The sequence below is a fragment of the Chroicocephalus ridibundus genome, chromosome 8 (assembly GCF_963924245.1).
Source record: "Chroicocephalus ridibundus chromosome 8, bChrRid1.1, whole genome shotgun sequence".
Classification (NCBI taxonomy): Eukaryota; Metazoa; Chordata; class Aves; order Charadriiformes; family Laridae; genus Chroicocephalus; species Chroicocephalus ridibundus.
Genome location: NC_086291.1, coordinates 16,455,164 through 16,479,135, shown reverse-complemented (window position 1 = coordinate 16,479,135; position 23,972 = coordinate 16,455,164). Strand labels below are relative to the sequence as shown.

General features: G+C 43.2%; 1 protein-coding gene across 2 annotated transcripts; it reads left to right on the top strand.

The window, feature by feature from the left end:
* The first annotated feature begins 743 nt into the window (after positions 1-743).
* LOC134519512 (vitellogenin-2-like) lies at positions 744-23,947 on the top strand. 2 transcript variants are annotated; one of them, XM_063343808.1, is made up of 35 exons: positions 744-786; positions 1,150-1,170; positions 1,359-1,510; positions 3,314-3,565; positions 3,715-3,876; positions 4,030-4,178; positions 4,600-4,750; positions 4,860-5,017; positions 5,100-5,265; positions 5,761-5,886; positions 6,948-7,166; positions 7,580-7,797; positions 7,917-8,014; positions 8,437-8,561; positions 9,221-9,322; positions 9,925-10,044; positions 10,143-10,332; positions 10,640-10,733; positions 11,504-11,689; positions 11,891-12,035; positions 12,768-12,996; positions 13,085-13,260; positions 13,521-13,850; positions 14,215-14,262; positions 14,424-14,510; positions 16,037-16,249; positions 16,342-16,484; positions 17,821-17,959; positions 18,655-18,790; positions 19,936-20,122; positions 21,399-21,490; positions 21,980-22,077; positions 22,159-22,318; positions 23,335-23,496; positions 23,652-23,947. In XM_063343808.1, the coding sequence occupies exons 1-35, from the start codon at positions 747-749 to the stop codon at positions 23,765-23,767; spliced, it is 5,190 nt and encodes a 1,729-aa protein (XP_063199878.1). In that variant the 5' UTR covers positions 744-746; the 3' UTR covers positions 23,768-23,947. The 2 variants fall into 2 exon arrangements, with proteins under 2 accessions (XP_063199878.1, XP_063199877.1); XM_063343807.1 differs by having other exon boundaries at positions 747-786; positions 13,094-13,260.
* The last annotated feature ends 25 nt before the right edge of the window (positions 23,948-23,972 follow it).

The window sequence follows — 23,972 nt, the reverse complement described above, 5'->3', positions numbered from 1 at the left end:
GGGTGAACCACACTGTGTACACCTTTGTAAACTAAGAGGTTTGTGTCTGCAACACCCATCAGCCTCACCCATCCCACCTCATGGGGGCAACCCTCACCACCAGCCCTCTATGGCCAACCAGGCTGGCGAAAGGGGCTGACGCCTTAACCCTGTAAAAGAAGGCAGGTGAGGGAAGCAGGAACATCACTGGCCTTTGGCCATGGCTTTTGTGACAATGGGGGGAGGTTTTTGTTACTGGCTGCAGTCCCCGTCCCCAGAGAGCAGCGCCGTGGGTGACAGCCCGTCCCGCTGGCAGCAGGGCGAGTGTGGCGCGGTGTCCCAGGAGGCTGCCCAGGGGCTTTGCACAATCCTGCTGGGGCACTATCAGTTAGATAAGCTGTGTGCCTTACGGTCAGGTCAGGATAACCTGGGCAAAGTCAGCACAGGCTGCAATAGCACCAGGTGCTTCCAGTGAATAGGCATAATTAGTAGCTTTTCTTACACAATAAGAATTTTGGCCTTTACTATATTTTAATACTTTTAAGCACTTGCTTCAAAAGTGCAGTGGTTGGTGAAACGAGAACAAAAGTAGTTGTGATGGTTTTGGCTCAGCAATAACATCTGGCACCTTGTCCCCGACCCCCTCTCTCTCAAAGGGTTTGAGTGGTTGATAAAAAGTTGATAACTCAACAAAAATCACTGTGTCTGTTAACAGTTCTTCTATAAAAGCCGCACATTTTCCCCTGCAGTCCTCAGTCGCTTTTAGCATGAGGGGACTCATCCTGGCCCTGGTGCTCGCCCTCGTGGGTAAGTCGAAGCTTTACCAGCACCACTGAGCTGTGACGGCCACTGTGGTCCTGAGGGAATTGCATCTCCTTGGGGACTTTCAGGGATATTTACAGCTCAATTTGCTGAAGCCCTTTTACGACTTTGGCTGTAAACTATTAGATTTCTGTGCCTAAGCTTCGCAGCAGGGGGAACACTGAGCAAGCAGCAGCTAGCAAGCGGGGCTGGCACGGGCTTGGTGTCCCGGGGGTGTGGGGTGCACCCTGGGAGCCCGTTGCTGGTTGTTTGCCAACCATTAGCGCACTGAGTAAATGAATAATAAATGTAAAATGCCCACAGAGATGGGGGGCTTTCTCACGCATCCTTCTCTTTCCTCCCACATAGGGGGCCAGAAGCAGGACCTCGGTAAGTGCGCTCCATCCCCACCAAGCTGCTCTCGCGCTGCCCTCCCCCACAGCCATGCCTTCCCAATGCTTGCACCTATTTTTTTGGCAGTAGCAGCCCCACCCTTCTTTGCTGGGGTGGTTCTTGTGAGTAACATCACAACAGTCATAGCAAAGGCGGTGTTTCTGTTATATTTTTTTTTTCAATAGAGCCTGTTTTCCATACCGGCAAGACCTACCTGTATGGCTACGAGAGCTTCATCCTGCACGGGCTGCCCGGCAGAGGCCTGGCGATGGCGGGGGTGAGGCTGACCTGCAAGCTGGAGATCAGCCGTGTGTCGCACAGCGACCACCTTCTCCAGGTAAATCACCACGGGCATGGGAACCCACCCACCCGCCTGCATTACACAGCCACCGACGTTCAGTTCATACCTCCAGGGCTGGTAAAATAAACGACAAAAAAAAAAAATGCAGAGCTCACACATAAGCTTCCCGGTGCTGAGATGACGCCTGTAAGCCCAATGGCAGACCAGGCAGCTTCACTCAGGTAGTGATGATTTCCCCATCGTGGGCAGAGGTACGGACACGGGCACTGAGCTCTGCACCCGTGCCGTGCTGGGGGGAGCCGAGGGCAGCGCTGGGGTGTCTGCAGCTGTAGCCAAACTGCTTTGGGTTACGGTAGTGACCTACAGAGAGCAGCACTGGCTCCCTCTCAGCCCACACCTCTGCGGGAGGGAGCCAGAGCTGCTCCAGTTATAAAACTGCCTTAGGTTCATCATGCAGAAATACGGCAGGCAGATGCTTTAAAGAAATGTCCTTAAGATAGTTTTCACTAAGGCAACACTAAGCTTGAGTATGAAAATGAGAATTCGAGTATGAAAATGAGAATTCAAGTATGAAATGTCCATTTTTTTCAACCTGGTCCATAGCCTGAGAAAAGCTCAGCTCTTGAATTCAGATATGGGACATGAGAAAGTCCCATCTGCCTCCATTATCTTCCCTTTGATATTCTTCACATAGGCATTAATTCAAATGTGAAGAATGCTAATGGTAATGCCTGTGCTTAACATAATGATACCAGATCTGGAAGCGAAAAGATTAAACCAAACAGCTTAAAACACTGGCATGGAATGAAAGACCACAAAAAAAGGGATCTAGGAGACACCACATGGGGAGAAAGCTGTAAGAGGGCACTTAGTGTTCATCCTAGGAGTTTACTTAATCTGTAATCCTGTGCAGGTATTACTGAAACAGTATGAAGGAATACTATTATCAAACTTTACACACTGCTGCAATGGCAGGCTCTGTGTAACCTTGCTAGAGCTGCTGTAACTTCAGCAATTGCAGACCGCAGTCTTGAGTAGGATTTAATTTGAGAAGACGTGACCAGAGGCAAGCCACCCTTGCAGCATTGGTTATCAATGCCTAAAATAAAACAGAGCACTAAAACCACACCATTTCCCTCTACGCAGGAACATGTACTTCTATGTACGAGGATGGGAGGTGTGTGTGTATGCCTATGTTACTAGATACATATACGCATGCAGGCACGCACTTCCCACTAGGTAGCAGTCAAGGACTTGTGTGCAAGCTTTACAGCTTGATAAACTCAAAATGATGACAGCTGCTTCCAAAGAAAGAGACGTCAGATCCTGCTGGGCCATCTCCCGTGCGAGGTCCCGCAGTCATCTCTGCTTCCCCATCGGCTGTGCCGCGGCTTTCATGCTCTGGGATGTGCTTGACCCGGAGCAGCAGGACCAAAATAGTCCCCATGTGTTTAGGCAGGCAGCTTGAGCAATGGCTTGGCCGCCTTGCAGACTGACGGGGATCTCACTGGGCATCTGTGGAAAACGGACGAGTATCCTTTCTGTACAGATTGCTGGCAGCCGGTGTTTCACTCACCCAGTAAGTTCCACCAGACCTGCTGAAGTTTTGAATGCTGCTTGCACAATCTCATTTTTTCTGGCAGAAATCCTTCATGGAAATTGCATTTTCAAGGATGCTTCCGAGGCCCAGCATAGGAGTCCAAGGAGGAAAATGGTTCCTGTGGTGTTGGACAAGTGGCTTGTGTCTGGCCATGGACTGGAAGCGCCCAGTTTCCCTGTTACTGCACTATTTCAAACTGATGGTGAACAGGATGCATGCTTTCCTAATTTTGTTCACAGATTCGATCACCAAAGCTGGAGGAATTCAATGGCTTCTGGCCCACAGACCCCTTCACTCCATCCCCGAGACTCACAGACACCATTGCTGCATGCTTCAGCCAAGCCTTTAGGTTTGAATACACTGAGGGAAGGGTTGGAAGTATTTTTGCCCCTGAGGACTGTCCCATCCTGTGCACTAACCTCGTGAGAGGGATTCTGAACATGATGCAGATGACCATCAAAAAGTCACAGAATGTGTATGAACTACAGGAGGTTTGTTTTTTCCATTCTGATTTTACTTTTATTCTCATTTTACTGTTATATAGTAACTTGCCTGTACGTATGCTTCCCAGGCCATTTTCTTTGACCTATTTATTGCTGTTTCAAGTGGAAAGTTCATTGTGTTTAATCAACACTCACAGGCTGGGATTGAAGGCATCTGCCAAACCAGATATGTTATCCAGGACGACAGCAAGAATAACCGTGCCACCATTTCCAAAAGCAAGGACCTGATGGACTGCCAGGAGAAAGCGGTGAAGAACATGGGAATGGCGTACATCCGCCCCTGCCCCACCTGCCCCCTGGTAGGAGCAGCATGGAGCCCTAATGCCACGCTTGGGTATAAGCTGCTGATAAACACTCGTGCACCACACTGATGCTAGGAGGGAGTTTGGCTCATCTGTGCTAATTAACTTTAACCCATTCGTATTTCTGAGTGGGTCTTTTTGCACTTCTAGAAAGCCAGAAACATTAAGGGCACGGTGACGTTCACTTACAAGATGAAGTATGATGACAGCGGGGCCTTGATGACGTCTGCTACATCCAAGCAGGTGTACCAGATCTCTCCCTTCAACGAACCCAACGGGGCAGCAGTCACAGAGGCAAGGTAGGCACCGTGCATGTCCTTAGCATAGCTGTGATTTTCACAGCCAGGAGGAGATGCCTAAAACATATTTACTGTTGATTTGTGAGTTAACAAGAAGCATCTGGCCTGTGGGCTGCAACGGGCCAAGGCACCATACACCCCTCAGGATGCTTGGTCAGGTCCCGTGTCCTGCTGTCTGGGGGTTTTGCTGAGGCACCTGAAAAATTTGTCCAACTTCTCAGAGACTTTGGCAAACTCTAACAAAAGCTCTTGCCAGTCCTGAAACATTTTCAGGTAATCCTGAGCCATGCATAGATGGAGAAGCGCACAATCCATTTGTGGTCAATGCAAGGGTCCTCAGTCTGCTCTGACCGCTGTACGTGTCCTCCACACACACAATGTGGTTAAAGGCTACTGATGCATTTCCTTCTTTCCCTTGAAGACAAGAACTGTCTTTGGTCGACATTAAAAGGACTTCCATCAGTGCACCAAAAACTCAGCTGCAAAACCAGGGGAGTCTTCGTTATCACTTCGCAGGAGAGCTAGTCCAGATGCCAATTCCTCTAATACGGATTAAAAATCCAGATTTACAGGTATTAGAGGCTTGCTTTTCATACTCTTTCATTATTTATAAGGTTAACAGATTATCAGGTAATTGTTTTAGACATGGATCCTTCCAACTGTCTGTTTTTTTCCCCACAGTTAACAGAAACACTGCGGCAATTGGTTCAGAATAACCAGGAAGGAGCCACTAAAGAAGCTTCAGCCAAGTTCTTACAAATGGTCCAGCTTTTTCGTATAGTGACCCTTGGCCAAATTGAGTCTTTGTGGGTGCAATTTGCCCATGAACTTCCCTACAGGTAACAGTATTGCCTTCAACCAGGATTTCCGATCAGAGGCATACTGGGCGATGGGGATAATGCATCCTCCTCTCCCTGGCAGGCACTGGTTCCTGAGTGCCATCTGTGCTGCTGGAGCTACTGACACATTCAGATTCCTGAAGCAAAAAATTCATGATGAGAAGCTGAACATCTGGGAAGCAGCTGCAACTCTCCCTCTCGCCTTCCATTTTGTTACACCCAACAAACAAACCCTAGAAGTTGCCTCAGTGAGTACAGATCATTCTTCCTTCTATTTCCTTCTCACTCCTTTTTAAAGGTGAATTCACAGGATTGTAAGTGAAAGATGCAACATATTTCCTTCTAAATTTGTAAAATGCAAGGTATTAACAAAAAATGGGAAATGCTTTAGAAAATGTTTCCAAACACTTGTTGCCAAAATTTTTTAACGGCTTTGATATTTGATGTTAAACCCCACAAATCCTAAGAAAATTTCTATTGATTTATTTTTGACTAAATAAAAATAAAAAAAAAATAGACAAACTCAAGAAAATAATATAATGTAACTAAAATCTAAGGCACATACTGTACGACTGGAGTGAGTCTATTTACTTTTTTGTACCTGAATGACTAGCATTAGCTTTAACTTCTGAAAATATTCCGGAAAAATCCAAAGCAATTTTATCTATTTATTTCTCAAATGTAATTTACACTAAATACCAGCTCTAATTACTAGAAACATTAAAGACTTCTTTCTTCTGCAGACTTTTCTGACCTGTCCCCAAATCCAGAAAGCATCAATGCATCGAATAATTGTTTACCTGGGATACGGTAGCATGGTAAATAAGTACTGTGCTCAGATTTCACTTTGTCCAAATGAACTTCTTCAGGTAGGTGACTCTCCTTTCTGATTCATAAGGGGTGAAGAAATTTGTAAAAATGCCTCTAATTTAGCTCTCACAATGCTGGCAATTAGGTAACTCGCTGTTTACAGGCCTCACTCTTAGCTGTGATTGCCTGCAAAATGGCAAAGAGAGAATGAAACACCGAGCTGATGCCTTTGAAAAATCTGGTCTTAACAGTTCAGAATTTCAAATGTAAGTGGCAGAAGCCCGTGGGGATAATGGATCCTGTAAACAACCTGAAACTGAGTTTAGGTATGACAAATTTAGCATTAAAGCAAAATAATTATGATTCTTCTCTCTACTTTTATATTAGGTAGAGTGTACTTAAAAAAGTCTATTAAAAGGGCACTAAAGTGTGAACATAAGCAAAGCTCTAGCTATGTCATAGGTTAGGGCTTACAAAGAGGGACTGCTACATAATTACATGTCACTGTCAGAAATATTCAGGACATCGTCCTGGGACTAGGCAGCTCTGGTCCTTTCTCAGAAGGACCACAGCACCGAGATGGCCTGCTGGTGTTTGACGTGTGCTTAAATCTTCCGAAAAAGAGCGAAACAAAGGCAAGCCGCCAGAAGGGTCCCCTCAGAATGGCAAAACTGTTTAAGTAAACTTCCTATCGCTCTAGGAAGTGAAAGACATGCAAGTGTAATCCCGCAGCTGTGCAGACCCTGGGGGCTGCAGGCTGGCAGGGCTGGTGGAGGTGCCCCAGGGAACCACCAAACCCAGCATCAGCTCGGGGCTGCTCTTCAACTTGAAACACACCCTCTGGCGCAGGCATCTCCCCAGGATTATCTCCTACGCTCAGGCTCAGGCAGAATTTAAAATCAACTACCACACTGTGGAAGGAGAAAACCAAGTTTGCCTGTACGTTCCACGTTTGGCATCCTGATAACGATGGTGAGATTTTTCCTGGGAGAAAAATCTGAACAGTTTTACTTGGGGCTCTGCACCAGTAGTTGTTTTGCTTGCTATGGCAACCTATATTTTTATGCATTATTACAAGATCGTTACCTGATAAGATTAACACAGTCTGCTCTGTTTTCAGCCACTCCACGACCTCGCTACTGAAGCCACCAGCAAAGGTGATGCCAAAGACATGGCCTTGGCCCTGAAAGCCATTGGCAACGCAGGAGAGCCGGCCAGTATCAAACGCGTCCTCAAGTTTTTGCCAACATTTTCCCTGGCTGCAGCTTCATTACCAAACAGAATTCATGTTGATGCTGTGTTGGCCTTGAGGAAAATTGCCAGAAAAGACCCGGCAAAAGTAACTGAAATTCTTATTTTAAAAATATCTTAGAGAGTATGATTTGGGTTGACGTAGTGGTTCAGGAATAATAAAGCCATCAAGTAACGTTAGCAACTCTGGGCAGATTTCTCAGTTACCGGTCTTCCTCTTTTCCACAGTACAAATTCCTGACATTACCCCGTCCCTGCTGAAATCCTGGGAAAGCAGTTGCTTTAATTGCTGTAACACTGGGCCCATTACTAATGGCTGTTTCTTCCAGCCCTGTTCACTGTGCACCCAGCCATATCTTCATTTTCAGTGACAGGTCCCACGCTCAAGTCTCTGTTTTGTGTTTTGTTCTCCATTCAGTGCGGATCACACGTGCATGGTTTAGGAACCACTTCTTACTGAGAAGTTATGAGGTACTCACAGGTTGTATCTTCCTCCTCTAGGTAAGGGAGATCTCCCTCCAGGTCTTTATGGACAACACACTTGCTCCTAACGTCCGAATGGTGGCTTGTGTTGTCCTCTTCGAAACTAAGCCTGCTCTTCCAACTGTAACAGCTATGGCCAGCTCGCTGCTGACGGAGCCCAGCTTACAAGTAGCCAGTTTCACATATTCACACATGAAGGCTTTGGCAGTAGGCAGGATCCCACAGCTCTATAATCTGTAAGTAGAGGAAGAAGTACATTTTTTAGTAGCAAATGGTGATTTTTTTTTCTTGCAGTTTTCTTAGAATTTGGTCAGAGTCTGCTATCTTCATATGACTTAAACTCTTTTTTACCCAGATCTGCTGCTTGCAACATTGCCATTAAACTACTGAGCCCCAGACTTGACAGGCTGAGCTATCGTTACAGCAAGGTCATTCACGTCGGCGATTACTCCTGTGAGTACCAGGTGCCCTGTTCACTGCTTCAGCTTACGCAGCCAAATGCCTCCATTTTTTTCCATGATTTTCATCCAAAATCCAATCACGGGCTATGAGTTTAGTGCACTCATGAAATAGAAAAAGCACAAGAGCCTTCTAAGATGCAAAAGACCCTGAGCGTGTTCTACTGCTTTATGGGTATCTGCTGGGGAAAGCAGAGCCTGCAGTTGGATTTAGGCCTCCTCCTTCAGTCACTGCGGTTGTATTGACTCTGCACTAGAACAAAGTTCTCCTCTTGAGGTTGCAAACTTGAGGACCAGTGGGACTGAATCCTGGCAGAACACCTTGTGATCTACTACAGCATGTACCTGAGGTGGCTTAGGTGCACCAGACACCTCGGAGACCCTAACCAAAATCTCTGCCTTTTATTCCTGTGATAGCTGAGTATCAGGCTGGTGCCATTTGGAGGGTCTATCTAATGAACAGTCCCAGCACCATGTTTCCATCCGATATAATCACAAAAGTAAGAGGATATTATGCAAATACTGCAACAGATATTATCGAGGTAAGTATTTCATTAAAACAGCCAGCTAGATCCAAGTCAGCTACAGATAGTATTACTTTCTAAGCCATTTTGATTATGATGTAGTGTTTAACTCCATCTCTGGCTGTGAGGGCAGATGTGGAAGAGAAAATTTAGGTAATTATTAGGATTTTACTTAGCCGCCCTCTTTTATTTGGGCTTCTTGACACATACCGTCATCGATGAACATATTCAGTATAGGCATGAAAATCTGTGAGAGCAGAGGAAAGCTTACGCAGCAGAACATTCATCTGCCTACCTAAAGTTGCATGACATCCAGGGTATTTTGCATAAGTACAGGGAAATAGCATCTGAAATTAAATTTCAGCCATCAGTGCAGCCGAGGCAGCATGAAGCTCCATGTAACAGCATGCAGGCTTCTTGGGCAAGCTTTGCAGCCTGGGATGAGCTCTGTGCTGCCCTAAAATTATCCCTGCTGACTAATTCAAAGCTGGCTCAGCACGTCCTCAGCATCTGCAGCCATAGCCTGCAGCCATCTGCCAGGTAGACACAGCCTTGTAAGTGCAATGGCTTCACGAAGCACATATTTAGAGCGGCCTCAGTGAGTGTAATACTAGGTACAAAGGTTTTCCTGGGCTCTCTTGTACTTGGGCTGTGACACCTTACTCTGTTTCGGACAGGTGGCTCTCCGGTCACAAGGCCTAACCAAGCTTATCAGGAAGCAGAATATTCCCTTTGCCGAGTATGATACATACAAGACACTGAAGGAACTCGGTAAAACGGTATGTCTCTACGCACCCTTCTGACCTGTTTGTAATACACAGTTCCCGCCAGCGCCAGGGTTGCATCACCCACACGCCGAGCCGTCCCTTTGATGTTCCAGTGAGAAAGGAGTCAGTCATCCTGTTTGATCATGGAAAGATGTATTTACATTGTACTTACGCTGTCCACAGATGCTACCTTTTCATTCAACGTGTGTCAGCCCTTAATGTACGGTACAAAAGATGGTGAGGACGCTGATAGCCAAAATCAATGTGTTTTAAAGTGCATTTTAAAACACAGCAAGTGGTTGTACTTCTCTTTTAAAATGATTCTTGAATAAGATTTTTGTCTATGAGTCCTTAGGTGTCACCTACTACTTAGAGCAGCAGAAATTATCCAGTCCTCACCCCATCCCTTACGTGGGAGAATTCCCACTGAAGTCAGTTACACAACATAAGAAAGGCTGCATTGGTTCAGACCTGTGAGATGTCGGTTAATCTTTGGCTAAGGAACCATGGTTAGCATCCTTCAGATGAGATCTACTCTTTGCTGATACATTACAGTATTTGAAGTAACATTATCTGCTGCTTTTCTTTCTCCCCATCTCTCCTTAACACTGCAGCTTCTGGGATGGAAAGAACTGCCTCCTGAAGACGCTCTGATGTCTGCTTATGTCAAAGTATTGGGCCAAGAGATCGCCTTTACTGACATTGATAAAGATGCCATTCAGCAGACCATGACGGTACTGACACGCCTGTTGTCTTTTTGTCTGTGATGCTGAATGACCTCCCTTCCCCATCTCTTCTTACCTACTTGCCTAACCTATTTCTCTGTTTTCAGAGTTTAACTGGATCATCAAACTGGCAGCCAGTGGTGAAAAAAGTGGTGGAAGAGGTCCAGCGAGGCATTTCAGGTCAATGGACCCTGCCGGCAATGGTGGCCGAGCTACGGCACATTGTCCCCACGGTGGTCGGTGTGCCGCTGGAGCTGAGTCTGTGCGGCGCCGCGCTGGCCCAGGCTGCAGCAGACGGTGAGCTTGGGATGTTCAATAATTGTGGGTCTGAAATTAAATTTCTCTATAATCTTGAAAAATACTCTTGTAATATGGAAACAGCAGTGTTCAGCTACCTCCAAAGGGTTTGAGAAGTAATTAGCATGCTTCACCTTAGACATATTTGTATAACGCTGGTTTGGAGTCACCATCTTTAAATTATCACATAAAGTATTTCAAAATGTAAAAGCACTGCCCATGTGTTAACTGCTATGCTTATTGAAAACATTTTATCTCCAGCATTTATTGTTTCTCTGTTCATACGACTCCTGTTTGTCTTTTGCAGTGGATATACAGATGTCACCACCATTACCTGACAACTTTAGACCTTCACAGTTGTTGGAAACCAACATGGATATTCATGCTGACATCAAGCCAAAGTAAAAATGACGTATATTTTCACATACACACCAAGCATTTATATTTATATTTGAAATAGATATGTGATTGTATGTTATTATCTAGGGATCTTAACTTGTCCCAGACTTGGGACGGCTGTGCTAGTCCAGAGCAGTGAAGGTGTGAGAAAGTAACACAATCACCCGATGCTTTACGACCCTGCAAACGTAGCAACGTGCACTGTATCCCACAGCATGCTGTGCTGTTCTGCCTTTGCCAAAAATGCTCACTTTTGTATCTGTTCAGTGACTAAAGGTAGTAAGCTGTGAAGATATATTTGCTTACATACGGAAAGGTTTTTACAAGTTCAACATAGAATTGCGTCACCACCAGGTGCAAGCTGGGGGGATTTGAGGAGGTAAAGGGAAGTGCTTCTGGATCCACAAAAGCGAATGGAACACTACTAATAACAGTAATAGTAATAATTATCATAATAATAGTGATAATATTAATAAACAACTAGACACAATCTGAAGGTAGAAGAGATTCTGGCATTAGCTTTTCCTCAAGCAATGTATCAGTGACAGAGCAGTGAGAGGGTCCACGTCAGCTTTGTTTATCAGATAAATCCCTTCGCCTTTTCCAGTGGCACTTCAGCTTTTTTTTATCATGTTATATGATATATCTCTTTATCCATCATTAGTGCCTCTTACAATAAAAAGAACAGCATGAAAATGTAATTTTGCATTTCAAAGCTAAATATGTGCATATTAATCTGTAATTATGCATGTTTTTATTTCCACTCTTTCAGGGCATATTTTCATATGATTGCAATGATGGGGATTAATACACAATACTTTCAGAGTGGTCTTGAATTTCATGCAGAGTTGAGTGCCAACACTACAATGAAATTTGATGCCAGGATAAATATGAAAGAGAAAAATCTGAAGATTGAAATGCCTCCCTGCCATCAGGAGGTTGAGCTCGCAGCTGTGAGGTACAGAAGAGCTTGTTCCATTTTGCTTGTTACGTGTTACTGATTGGGAGCTCCCTGGTATAAAATCATGAACATACAATTCTTTGTTAGGCTCTGCCGTACCTTGGCAGCCACAAAAAGCTTAGTATTGTCTTTTTTGCACCAGCAAAGACAGGTAAGCGAAATCAGATGCTACTTGTGTGCCATTTATCACCTCCACAGGAGTGAAGTTTTTGCTATTTCACGGAACATGGAAAAAGTAGATTCCGAAAAGAAATCCCAGCTTCTCCCCAACGGAGAAGTACCAAGTATCTCTGACCAGCCATTTCAGCCATCAGAAAGATCTTCAAGACCTGGCAGCTGGAAGGTAAGGTCTCACCATCTGTATTGCAGACAGGTAGAGAACACAGGTCCTCAGAGGGGCTGAGCACCTCCAACACAGCAGCTGGCTCACCAGATCACACACACAGAAACTGTGAGATTCAACAGGTGCCTGACATATCCCAAACCAAGCCTAACATAAGTCCCAGTGCATTCAAGACATGATCATTCACAGTCTGCTCACTCTCATCATCTCATGCGGGTAGGGTTCCTTTGACAGCACGTCTTCCTACTTCTTTACAGCCACGGGGAGGGTGTGTGAAAGTCATATCCTTTGTACAATATCCCTTTTTTTTTTCCCAGCCAGAGCAATGTGGAAAACATGGCCCTTGGGCAGCATATAGCATATAGGAACTGCAGAAGCCTGTTCTCTTATGCTTCTTCAGCTTCTGAGGCTGGCCTGGGAAACAGGAGGGCTAGCAGCCCAAAACTGATGCAGAGAAATATCCCCTCCAAAGAGCCTGGCAGGTTCTCATTGGGAAGTGTGTTTGTGAAACACTGCCTGGGAAAGGCTGGGCAGGAGAGATGTCCTCTTCCACAGAGCACTTTGGAGGAAACTCCACTGCTTCCAGTGCTTGGATGTCTAATTTTAAGCAGTGCTTCCTTACTTAGGCAGGACTGTCATCATTCTCTTCACTAATAGGAGGAAAGATTTTTAGGAACTGTGACAATTTTTTGTGGAAAATATCTTTATTTGCCATATTTTTATTTAATGCAGCAAAGCAACATTCCTAGTGTGATATCCAAAGGATACCAGCATGGTTCAGAAGAGGCACATCACCACAGTGTAGGAGGAAGATCTTACGCCCGCGTCTTCTGTAGAAAATTTGAGAGTTTGGGATGTTCTGCTTGTCTCAGCCTAAAGTCACAAAGTTCTGCTTTCTTAAGAAAAACCTTTCTGCACAAATTAGCTGGAGAACTTGAAGCCAAAATAGTTTTGAAGCCAGGTACAGTCATGACAACAAGCTTTTCTGTCAATCTCTGTGAATGCTGCTCAAGCAGCAGAACCCTGGAACGTAAGTATCTTGACTTTAGTTCACACAGATGCTGATATTGACAAAATACAGCTGGAGATTCAGGCAGGATCCAAAGCAGCTTCCAAAATAATGGAGGTAGGAAGCTCAGGGTCCAAGGAAGAGGATGAGACATCTCTGTATAAGGACATACAAGCGAAACTGAAGAAGATTCTAGGCATTGAAAATGTATTCAAGGTAAGATACTTTGAGCACCGAAGAGGTAAATATTTCCCTATAAATGAAGGCACGGGTTTCCAGTGTGGAAAACTGACATGGGAAAACACGGATTTTGGCTGGGAGGAATGGTTCTAGGTGAGTTCTGGTGCAGCTTCTGCAGTGTGCGGGGCCAGGAAGTTGTATTTCCTTGAAAGCCTGTGGTGAGCAGCTTGCCTGACACCCAGAGCAATGTTACAGAACAAGCTATAAATTCACAATGCTTTGAACTGTTTTTGGAGGTCGCAAATAAAACACGGCGCCGTACGAAACGGATTCACAGAGAAGAAAAGACTGCAGTTACAGACCTCCGGGCAGCGCACAGTGCAACCCCCTTCTCCAGCTCATCCTCTTCTTCCACTGCTTCCTCTGCTGATGGCAAAGAGCCTGGAAATGAACATAAGAAAGACGAAATACATGAGTCTGGGAAGAAGCGCGGCAGCAGCAGGAGCAGCAGCGGCAGGAGAAGCAGCAGCAGCTCTGCTAGCAGTAAAATCTGCAGCAGCAGCAGTGGAGAAGACCACTCTGGAGACAGGCACTGCAGGGGGAACAGTGAATATTCCAACCAACAGGTAATTCCCCTAGGTGGGACATTTTTATATTTCTTGTAGCGAATGTTTTTGTACATCGGGAAATTGTGCCCACAGAGCACGGGCCAAAGAAAGAGAAAACAGTCTCTAGAGGGTGGTTGTTTGCTGCGGGATGGATGAGGAAACTGCCTCACAGAGCTTTTTCCCCTTTTTTAACCTCTCTGGTTCTCTGAAGCGTTTCAGTTCAGAAGTTTCACATTTCAGAAGATTTCAGTCTAAAATGTTTAAAAGAATTAATTTTCTTTTGCGTTTTTTCCGTACTCAATACTGAACTTTTTAATGCATTTGTCAAAAGTTAGTTCTTTGTCTTCTCTTAGATCTTCTTACATACTATCTCTTTTCACAGGCAAATCTACCTATTTACCGGTTTTGGTTCAAGCCAGCAGAAGAACAGGTACATTTATCGCTTATACTGTGAGCAGGGCCTACAACTGCCCTCACTAGCTTTGCTGCAACTACAGCTTAGTTCTCCGAGAATAAAAATATGAGAAAATAATTCTGCAACAACTTCCAATGGTAAACCACTTGCTTCAAGGTGATTCTCTGTTTTTGCAGGACCCAGGAAGGCAAGCCCTGAACAGCAGCATCAGCTCTTCCTATTCTTCAGCTAGTGATGAAGGCATCTCTGGAGCCATATCTCAGGTCAGCATCTTAATCTACAAGAAATAAAACCATTTACTTTGGATTTCCAGTTGTTGTATATTCCTATTCCGTATAACAGAATATGAAAAATACGGTGATTTAGCATAGTAGATAATATATAGAAGGAAAATGAATCATTTCTTGTTTTATAAAGGTGAGCACATTGGATAGCCATTGAATGTTTTTTTAAGATTCACTCTATACTGTAATTAATGAAACTGGAATGTATTGCTGTATATGTTGAAATGTGTGTTACTCAGCACATAATTCACTATAAAAAGGAGAACTTTACAAATGCTGACCTGCTTGATCAGAAACTGGTTTCAGGTACATTTGTCATTGCGTAGCTCTCTGAAAAAGTTCAGGTCTTCACTGCCAAGTACTTCTGTTCATGTTAGCAGGACCATACAAGGCCTTTGAGAAGACCTTGATTTTGCAGTAAGGCTCCAGCTTTCAGAGCAGTCCAGGTGTTTATTCAGGAATGACTGCATGGTACATAGTTAATGGTACCTGGTCCTTCTGTGAGAACTACTGTAAGAACTGATGGAACGTGAAGCAGCTTTCACCAAAGGAAAATTTCACACATTTCGGACAATGACCTACATGCCTACAAAACAGTAGACCTTACCTTGCCGGGGCAGCCCCTCTGCACCAGCAGCTCTCAGTTGTTAATGCAAGTAACTTGTGGAAAAAAGGCAACCAGATCTACCTTCTCTTTCACCTGTTTCCATGTAACTTGAATTCACTTCTCTTGTCCATCTTTTCACCACATTACTACTTCCCTGAACTCTTCCCAGTCTTCCCCAATGCTCTCACCACATACACCTTCTTCCTCAGCCACTGCCTTGCTCTTTCCCCATTTCCCCCTAAGCCCTCGCCAGCTCTGTCTCGCCTAATCCTTCTGTGGGTCTCTGTCACTCAGAACTGGCAGCACAGGGAGGACCCGCTGCCCCACGGCTCACCCCGCCTGCAGCTCTCCTCTGGCCAGGTGGAAACTCCTGTCCCACAGCTCAGGTAGGACAGTCACAGCCGGAGGAGATGCTGCTGCCGGCCACACGGCTCTGACTCTGAACGGGACCTCGTGCAAGTACCACACTTTGGACTGCACTGAACAGATCCCTCTGTCAACACAAATTATCGTGGTTTTAAACAGGTGGCTAAACGAATTTTATCAAAAAAACTATTAGCTAACCCAGAGATTGGTAAGATTGGTTCTTTATGCAGTAGGGTCCTACTCCGTACTTCCTTTTGTTACACTGAAATTACTTTACAAAAAATATTCCCAACACTACTGTTGTACTTTACTTACATAGGTCACGACAGCTCTCCCTGAAAAGACTGTGGCAAAACTATAGATGAACTGAATAGATCGAGCGATGATCTATGATGCTGTCCCATACTTTACATAAAAAGACTTTTTGAATTAAACTTTTCCTTTGCAAATACCTTTTATCTGTCGTTTTAATATAGTAATTTTAACGCTTTGTTTATGTCTTTGGCCTCCATTTCCTCTCTACTGACTTAAGCCTAAATTCCTGGGAGACAGCAAGCCACCAGTACTGGCTGCAGTCCTTCATGCCATCCACAGAAACGAGCAGCCGACAGGATTACAGCTTGTACTGTACACGGACACACAACCCACGAGATCAAGGATACAGATGTTTGTTTCAAGCATCACAGGATCAAGTAGATGGAAACTCTGTGCTGATGCTTCAGTAATAAATTCCCATAAAGTATCCGTAAGTTTAAAATAACGATCAGCTTAAACATAAACGAAATATAATTATCTGACTATGTTTTATACAAAAATATATATATTCCCCTCTACTAGGGTTCTCTTAAATGGGGTAAAGATTGCCAGGACTACCAGACTGCTACTCAGATTGCAACAGGGCAATTTGCTGCTTATCCAGCTGTGCAGGTGAAGCTGGAGTGGCCAAAAGTACCTTCAACAGTCCGAACAACTGCAAAATGGTAAGATTTTACTTTAGTTTTTGGAAAATTCACCTGTGTGAATAGCTCCGGATAATTAGAGATTCAGTTCTGCAACTTCTGGGCTGGGAAAATTCCCCTTAGTCAAGGTGATATTATAAAATCAGATTACACGTCTGTTTTTTCTGTGTATTCATTCCCTCAAAGCACAGTGCACTTTAGTTTGTGGAAAAAACCCGCTTGAAACAAAGAAGATGATGGGATTCACCTAATTGTAGACTTTTAATTTAAAATGCCTTAATTAGGAAATTGGTCTCCTGATGCTTCCTAATCGATGGAGGCTCAGAGCAGAAGCCTAACCTTGGTTCTCTGAAGGAGTCTGTCCTATACTGACTGTACGGGGAGAGTAATGTTCTAACGTAGGCACCTTATCTCCAGCTTCTGAAGGAGGTGATACAAATACTTCCTATAAGGCTTATCACACACTAACAAATGTTATGTGATGGTGTAAGAAAACTAACTGCTGGATTCAGTTCACATATGTGTCTATCCATGTACATATAGGATCTATTGTATTCATTCATTCATTCCATTCATACCTATATTTGCCCACAATAACATAGAGATCCATATCAAAGCCTAATCTTTCTTCATAGTGCTATCAAAATACAGACACATACAACAGCTCACTTACATAAATAACCATGTAACACAAGCGTTCACGTTAAAGGGATACAGGTGATTTGGTTAACAGATGGCTACTGAAGAGGATAATTTTATATATTAGATTGAATTACCTGAAGTGTTGTTGTCTGCCCTTATTACAGGCAATGAAACCATCCAATTCACTATCCTGGAGCAAAGCTATAGAACTCACCTTTGTTCTGCTCTGAGACTATGCCTTTTTTTAAAGGAATATTTTACGTGTTTCTCTATTTGAGTCCCAAGTCTGTGAGGGAATCACAGAGATCCCTCTGTCAACCCATCAACAATTTTAGTGGGTGAAAGATCCTTGCTAAAAGTTACCACTGCAGGACTGACACATTAATATGAGGTCATCTATTTTTTAGCATTTTAGCACTTCAGTTTTTATGTAACCAGTGCCTACTTTTTAACTCTGAACGTGTTTAAAACAAGCTGACTGTGCTTTTCTTCTCATGTCACTCTGCCACCCAGTCTCTTGAAGATTGTTTCACCCATTAACAGTTAAAATCTGCCTGCCTCTCCTCCCATACACACCACCAGGTATTACCAAACCCTGATATAAAATGTGGCTAACACCGAATGCATATTGCTTTATGGGGGTATTTTGGTCTGAACAAATTAGAACCATTTTTTTTTAAAGACGGCTCATTTTAATCATTTACTTCTTTTCCAGGTTCTACTCATTTATTCCAGGAGCTGCATATGTGCTTGGGTATTCCCAAAGGCAACAGCATAGTCCCTCTCACCAGGCAACCTTGGTTATGGCTCTGACATCTCCGAGAACCTGCGATATGGTCCTGAAGCTACCTGAGGTAACTATCTTTTATCCTGAGGCATTCAGTACTTATGAAATCGAAGGTTAATAGCTTTTTTTACCCACTGTTTGGTTTTTTTTTTATTAAATTTATTAAACTATAAAGAAGCTCCCATCACAAGGCCATTATATTCATGCAGCTGGTTCCATTATGAAAATATCTTAGAACACATTTCTCTTCCTCATGTAGCATGTAAACACATGAAACAAGAAACAGGTTATAAAACAAACATCATGATTGACAGCACATTAACGATTACTTATTAAATAGACCACTCCTCCCCAAATCTTCAAAAGACGATAGGTTTTCCTGTGTCTTGGAGAAGATAACAAAACCAGGCTGTAGAGAAGCATGATGGGCTAAAGAGCAGCCTTCAACGTATAGAGTAAGCAAACTGTTTGGACTGTGAGCAAATGTGACGTACAACTCCCCCAAAAGATGCAAATTGGTGAATATCAAACTTCATTGATAGCACTGCTATTCTATAGACTGCAGATGTGTCAAACTGCAGAGGCAGAGCTATTTCATGCTGTAGACAGAAGACGCGATTTATTTTTATCTCTGACCTAAATCTAGATTCTAATTTAGATTCAGTCGGTACAGTGCTCTTTGAACATTATAGGAAAATGCTATCTCATGTCTACACTGTGTTTTGCATTTACCTTCATATTTGTTTTCTGACTGATTTTCAGCTCACAATTTACGACAGAGCCATCAGGCTTCCCCTGCCATTCCCTTCAAGTCCAGGTACACCGATTTCAACACTACCATCCCCTGACCGGAATGTCTTTTCCCAAGCAACACTTTCAGTCATTGAAAACCTTAAAGGTCAGCAATTAACTATCAGCATTGATTGACTTTCCAGATTTTGTAAATATGATTTGTACTTTTGACATAACTTGAAATTATTTCACGTTCACTCAAAAAGCCAGTGGGACTTCAGATAGAAATAAACCCATCTGTATGAAAATTGCGAGGCTGCAAAGATGTAAAGAAAAGGAAATTTACATTAGTAGGAGTAAATACGCACTTCCATGCCAAATAGTGATTCCAAATGCCTCCATTCCCAAATTCATCCTTTTCAGCTTCATTGCAGAGATTGCTTGTGAAGAAAAAAACATTACAAAATTTTTGTGAGGGACATCTAAGTTACCTCAGATTTGGGGTGCTCTGCTTGCTTAGTGCTGTTATGTAGAAGCTAAACCAGCTTCAAAAGTATACCCATTCATTTCACCTCTTGCATTTGATTTTGAAGGGATTATTATTTCATTAATGCTGTCTTAAGAGCTAATCGCATTATACTTACTTACGGTAAATTTTAAGTCGAAAAGCTTTATGTAATCCTGGGATAAGGAGTCACATTTTGCTTGAAACCAGTGGGCTAATATCATACCAATGCATATTTCTTTGGTAAACACCAACACTAGTCCGTAATAATTAAAATTGCTGTAAAATAATTTCTAATCAGAGATAGTAGTATTTCCAACAAAATACCGTTACAGTGAAAAAGGAGAAGTTTATTCTAGTGTGGCTATTTTTCCACACCATCTTCTAACTATTTCTAATCCTGTTTACGACTCAATAATGGTAACAGCCTTTTAGTGAATTTCCTCTAGAATTAATGATACGTGAATCGTTAACAACATTTGAGAAATTCTTTTGATTTTTTTGACTACAACAAAGTTACAAAAGCCAAAAGGCGACAGAGAGTTGCCGTGAGCAGAATTTATCTCAAACAATGATTGAATCATGAGTGGGTTGCGCTGCTGTCTGGGGACTCGCAAAGTTTTGCTTTCGTGTTACCACAAATCCAGTACTTCATCTGAAGGAATCATTTTGCTTTTACGTGGGAATAAGTAAAACCAGAAAATGTTCTTTTTTATTTATTTATTTTTAAATCACAGATTTAAAATAGAATAACTGTCTTATATAAAGTACAAAAGGTTTGCTTTTGACTGATTATTTTTTTTCAGCTCGTTGTTCAGTTTTCCAAAATACGGTCACAACCTTCAATGGAGTTGAATTTAACTATTCAATGCCTACAAATTGCTACCATGTCTTGGTGCAGGACTGTAGTCCAGAACTGAAATTCCTGGTGATGATGAAAAGACCTGACGAGTCTGCTGACCTTACAGCAATAAATGTCAAACTCGCCAGCCAGTAAGTAATTGCAAACTTAATGACAAACTGAATATACTAGAAATGTGAAGCGCAGATTGGTACTAGCATAAAGCTCATGCAAAAATTGCTGATGTCAATGGAAAGATTTCTAGGAATGTCACTGGGATTTGGGACTTTGTCTTTCAAAAGCGCTTCTGAAATATATCTGAGGCTCACAGTAACCTAAAGTCTTTACTCCCCAAAATTCTTCATTAATTTCTTAGCATTTAACCATCTCATTTCAGTTCTTAGTAATTAGGTAGACACACAAACTACAAATCCAAAAGGGACTATTGTAATCATTTAGTCTGGCCTCCAACACTAAGCTAATAATTAGAACTAATTAGCACCCACAATCATCTCAGCAGAGATGTTGAGAAATGGACATGGCTAAAAAGGGAATTACTTATCCCAGAGGTCATCCCTTAGTTGGTTCATAATGTTCTAATCTATTTGAAATCAATTATAGGCAGACATGGTTTCATCTTGGAGCAATCACCTCTGCCATCACAGGTTCTCCTATAAAAGTATAGTCTGATACTCTAAATTGTATGGGATTATGCATACCAAAATCATTGTAGGGAGTATTCCTCAAAGCGCATAAACAGGCCTTGATCTGTAAGGTTTCATTACAAGTAATTATTTATTTCTGAAAACTGTGTCCCTAACTGTGCCATAATGTTAGAGAAACAGAGAGAAACAAGTATTCCCTGCACCTGTTTTGTGGAAGAACAGAAGGATGCTTGTTTTATAGACTCTGTCTTTTGTGATAAAGACATTCCTCGTCAGTGTATCATTCCTGATCATTTCATACAACTGTATGGATGTGCTTTTGATGTGCTTGAGCTTCTTATTTCTTCATTAGAGCAAACACTGCTCTGAAGAAAATACTACAATACATAGACTATTCAGGCTGTAAGAGAACCACCGCAGAGAATCCAAATCTTCTTTTGAAATGCAAAATACCTTCAGTTTATGCAAACACAACAGCAATGATATTGTCCCGCAGCAAGGGTCCCTGTAGCCAGGTGTCTTCCTGCCTGAACTGTGGCCACAAGCCACTCAGAGAGGATTAAAGCCAGGGAACAGTGTATTGTGAGCACTCCTCCCGGCACGCTTTCCTGGGCTCTCTCAAAATCCCTCCCAAAGTGTTGCAGGTGATTCATGCCACAACAATACGAGCGTCCTGCAGTGTTGGTTCCACCAGGGCTAGAAATTGTGAGCTGAGCAGGGTGAAGGAGAAGCATTTGTTTATACTCATTTCCTTTACTTAAAGTGAGGTTGACATGTATGTTTCCAATGGACTCATCCAGTTGAAGATTAATGGTGTTCAAGCCCCAACAGATGTTCCATACACATCTAATTCTGGTAAGAGACTCATCTTCATATTTTTTTTAATGTTTTCTGACCTTTTAAAGAAGGAGAAGACGTGATCCTGCAAACGCCTTTCAAGATAAGGATTGCCCTAATTTGAGAAACAATTAGGTGATTTTAACATACCTTCATGCTAGCTTTCATAGAGGGTGGCAAGAAAGATGAGCGAAGAAAGAGATCCTGATGGTGTGTGTCCTTGCACAAACCAAGTAACGCAGGGCTGTGGTACCTTGTGCTGATCACAGAGACCCACAGAACAAGCATCTAGATGTCCCCTGGCCACGGCCACCTTGTCACAGGGCTTCGGCTTGTTCCAGGGCAGGGACAAGACCAGGAAATGGTCTTTCTCATTTGCCCCATCTCTTTCAAGATACATTAGAGCCTGCATTAAGTCCCCAGGAATTTAACAACTGGTTCAGGTGAGACCCTAAAACACTAACTTCCTTTTAAAAGACGAAATCCCTTTTTTCTGTTTTGTTGCAGATGCAAGCATGCTGATCAGCAGGGAAAAGGAAGGGTTGTCACTAAAAGCTCCGGATTATGGCATAGATAAACTATATTATGATGGACATAGACTTGAGGTATTTTTTTAAATTATTTTCAGTGGGTTTATTTTTAGAAGAGAAATATTTAAGTGCGTCAATTTTTTTGTTTCCACAAAGATTCAGGTTGCTTTCTGGATGGCTGGAAAAACATGTGGTATTTGCGGAAAATACGATGCTGAGAAGGAAAGGGAATATCAAATGCCCAGTGGATATTTAGCTAAAGATGCAGTGAGTTTTGGTCAGTCCTGGATCATCTCCGAAGACCCCTGTGCTGGAGGTACTAAGATTCTAACTTTTTATCTAACTAAGATTCTAATTTTTGTGATTAGTGGCCATAGACTAAAGAAAAAAATCTGGTTTTCCTGAGTTTGGTAGTTCACTGCAAGTTCTGATTTTGTTCTGATTTTATATCAACTTCTTATGTGCTATGTAGTTACCTGAAGTTTGAGTGTTCCAGGTAAAATTATAAACTTAAAACTCCCTAAGATGCTAAGTTAGTATGAAAAGTAGGTAGTTTGACTGTTGACAGAAGACATTTTATGTCATCCTTAATAGTTTCATTCTTTATTTTCATTCTGTTATTTCTAGGCTTTTAGTTTCCCTGGGAACACAAAAAAAAAAAAAAAAAAAAGTAAAATCTAGCCCTGGCTATCAAACTAGAGGGCATTTGAGGTGGGAAATACCTGTTTTAATTTCCTCAGGCTGAAGATGAACCCTTCAGCCCGGGAATGATTTTTTTTACTGTTCAGGTCCTGTATAAAAACAACAACATGAAGGTACCGATAACATTAGGGTACACCGCATTTTGTGTGGAACCCAACCCTTTGGGCACACGGTGGCATTTTTGGAATATATTCTTAGATCAAGTTTCCCTGGGGGGGCTGGTCCAGGAAAGCCTGGATCACAGAGGCTTAAGGACTAAGCTACGCAGCCATGGCAAGGCAGGTGTGACGCTAGGCACAGTGCAGAAGTAGATATATGGATGTCTAGGAGCCACTACTGCCCCAAAACGAACTTTGGGTAAAGCTGAGTGTCAGTTGACCAAGGACACCTGTGTTCTACCTAGATCCTACTTGGCAAGCCTCTGTCCTTGGGACTGTGCTCCACATGCTCGATTCTCTGACAGCCTAAGCCGCTGACAGAAAACCGACTCACTTCAACCAATTTAGTTTCATGCAGCTTGTGTCACTTGGTACATTAATTAGTCTTCGTTGTTGCTAAATCTACAAATTTAGTCCAAAATGTTACTTATGTAAATTCTGTAGGTGCTTTAAGAGAGTTCATATTTTATAGCTTGTAAGCTGCAGCGCAAATTTGTCAAAATTGAGAAGCCAGTTGCGTTTGAGAAGGCAGCAGCAAAATGCTTCTCCGTGGAGCCAGTCCTACATTGCGTAGAAGGATGTTCAGCGACCAGGACCGTTCCCGTCTCCGTGGGCTTCCACTGCGTGCCAGCTGGTGAGTCCGCACAACGCGCATCTGAGCACAACACAACCCACGTCCTGCTGCGGCTCTGGGAAAAACCGTGAGGTTGACGGTACTAACACGTGAGCACCTCGATGTATAAAACCCCCCTCACACGACCTCTTTTTTCCTCTTTTTCTCATTTACAGACTCCGCTCTCAGCCTGGAAGGCCAGATTAGGCTAGACCAGAAATCCGAGGACGTCGTGAGCACGGTTTCTGCTCACACGGCGTGTTCCTGCCACCAGCAGCCGTGCCCGGCGTGACGCCCCGCTCCGCTCCGCAGCCTCCCCTCCTTGCTGCCAGGCTCAGCCCGGGGCCCGCGGGCTCGGCTGGCCTGGGCAGGGCCGACAAGGCCCCGTCCCTTTCAGGAGAGCCTTTTTCGCTCGTTATTTGACATCTTGAAAATAATTCTGGACACCTTTCGCGGTGTTTGGTCTCTTAATAAAACGTTGCTCTCTACAAGCGGCC

Excerpts from the sequence above, each read along its gene's own strand:
- LOC134519512 (XM_063343808.1), top strand. The coding sequence starts at position 747 with ATGAGGGGACTCATCCTGGCCCTGGTGCTCGCCCTCGTGG. Across the intron at positions 14,511-16,036 it reads TCTCTGGAGCCATATCTCAG|CCTAAATTCCTGGGAGACAG; the intron begins GTCAGCATCTTA and ends TACTGACTTAAG. Across the intron at positions 21,491-21,979 it reads TCCATACACATCTAATTCTG|ATGCAAGCATGCTGATCAGC; the intron begins GTAAGAGACTCA and ends GTTTTGTTGCAG.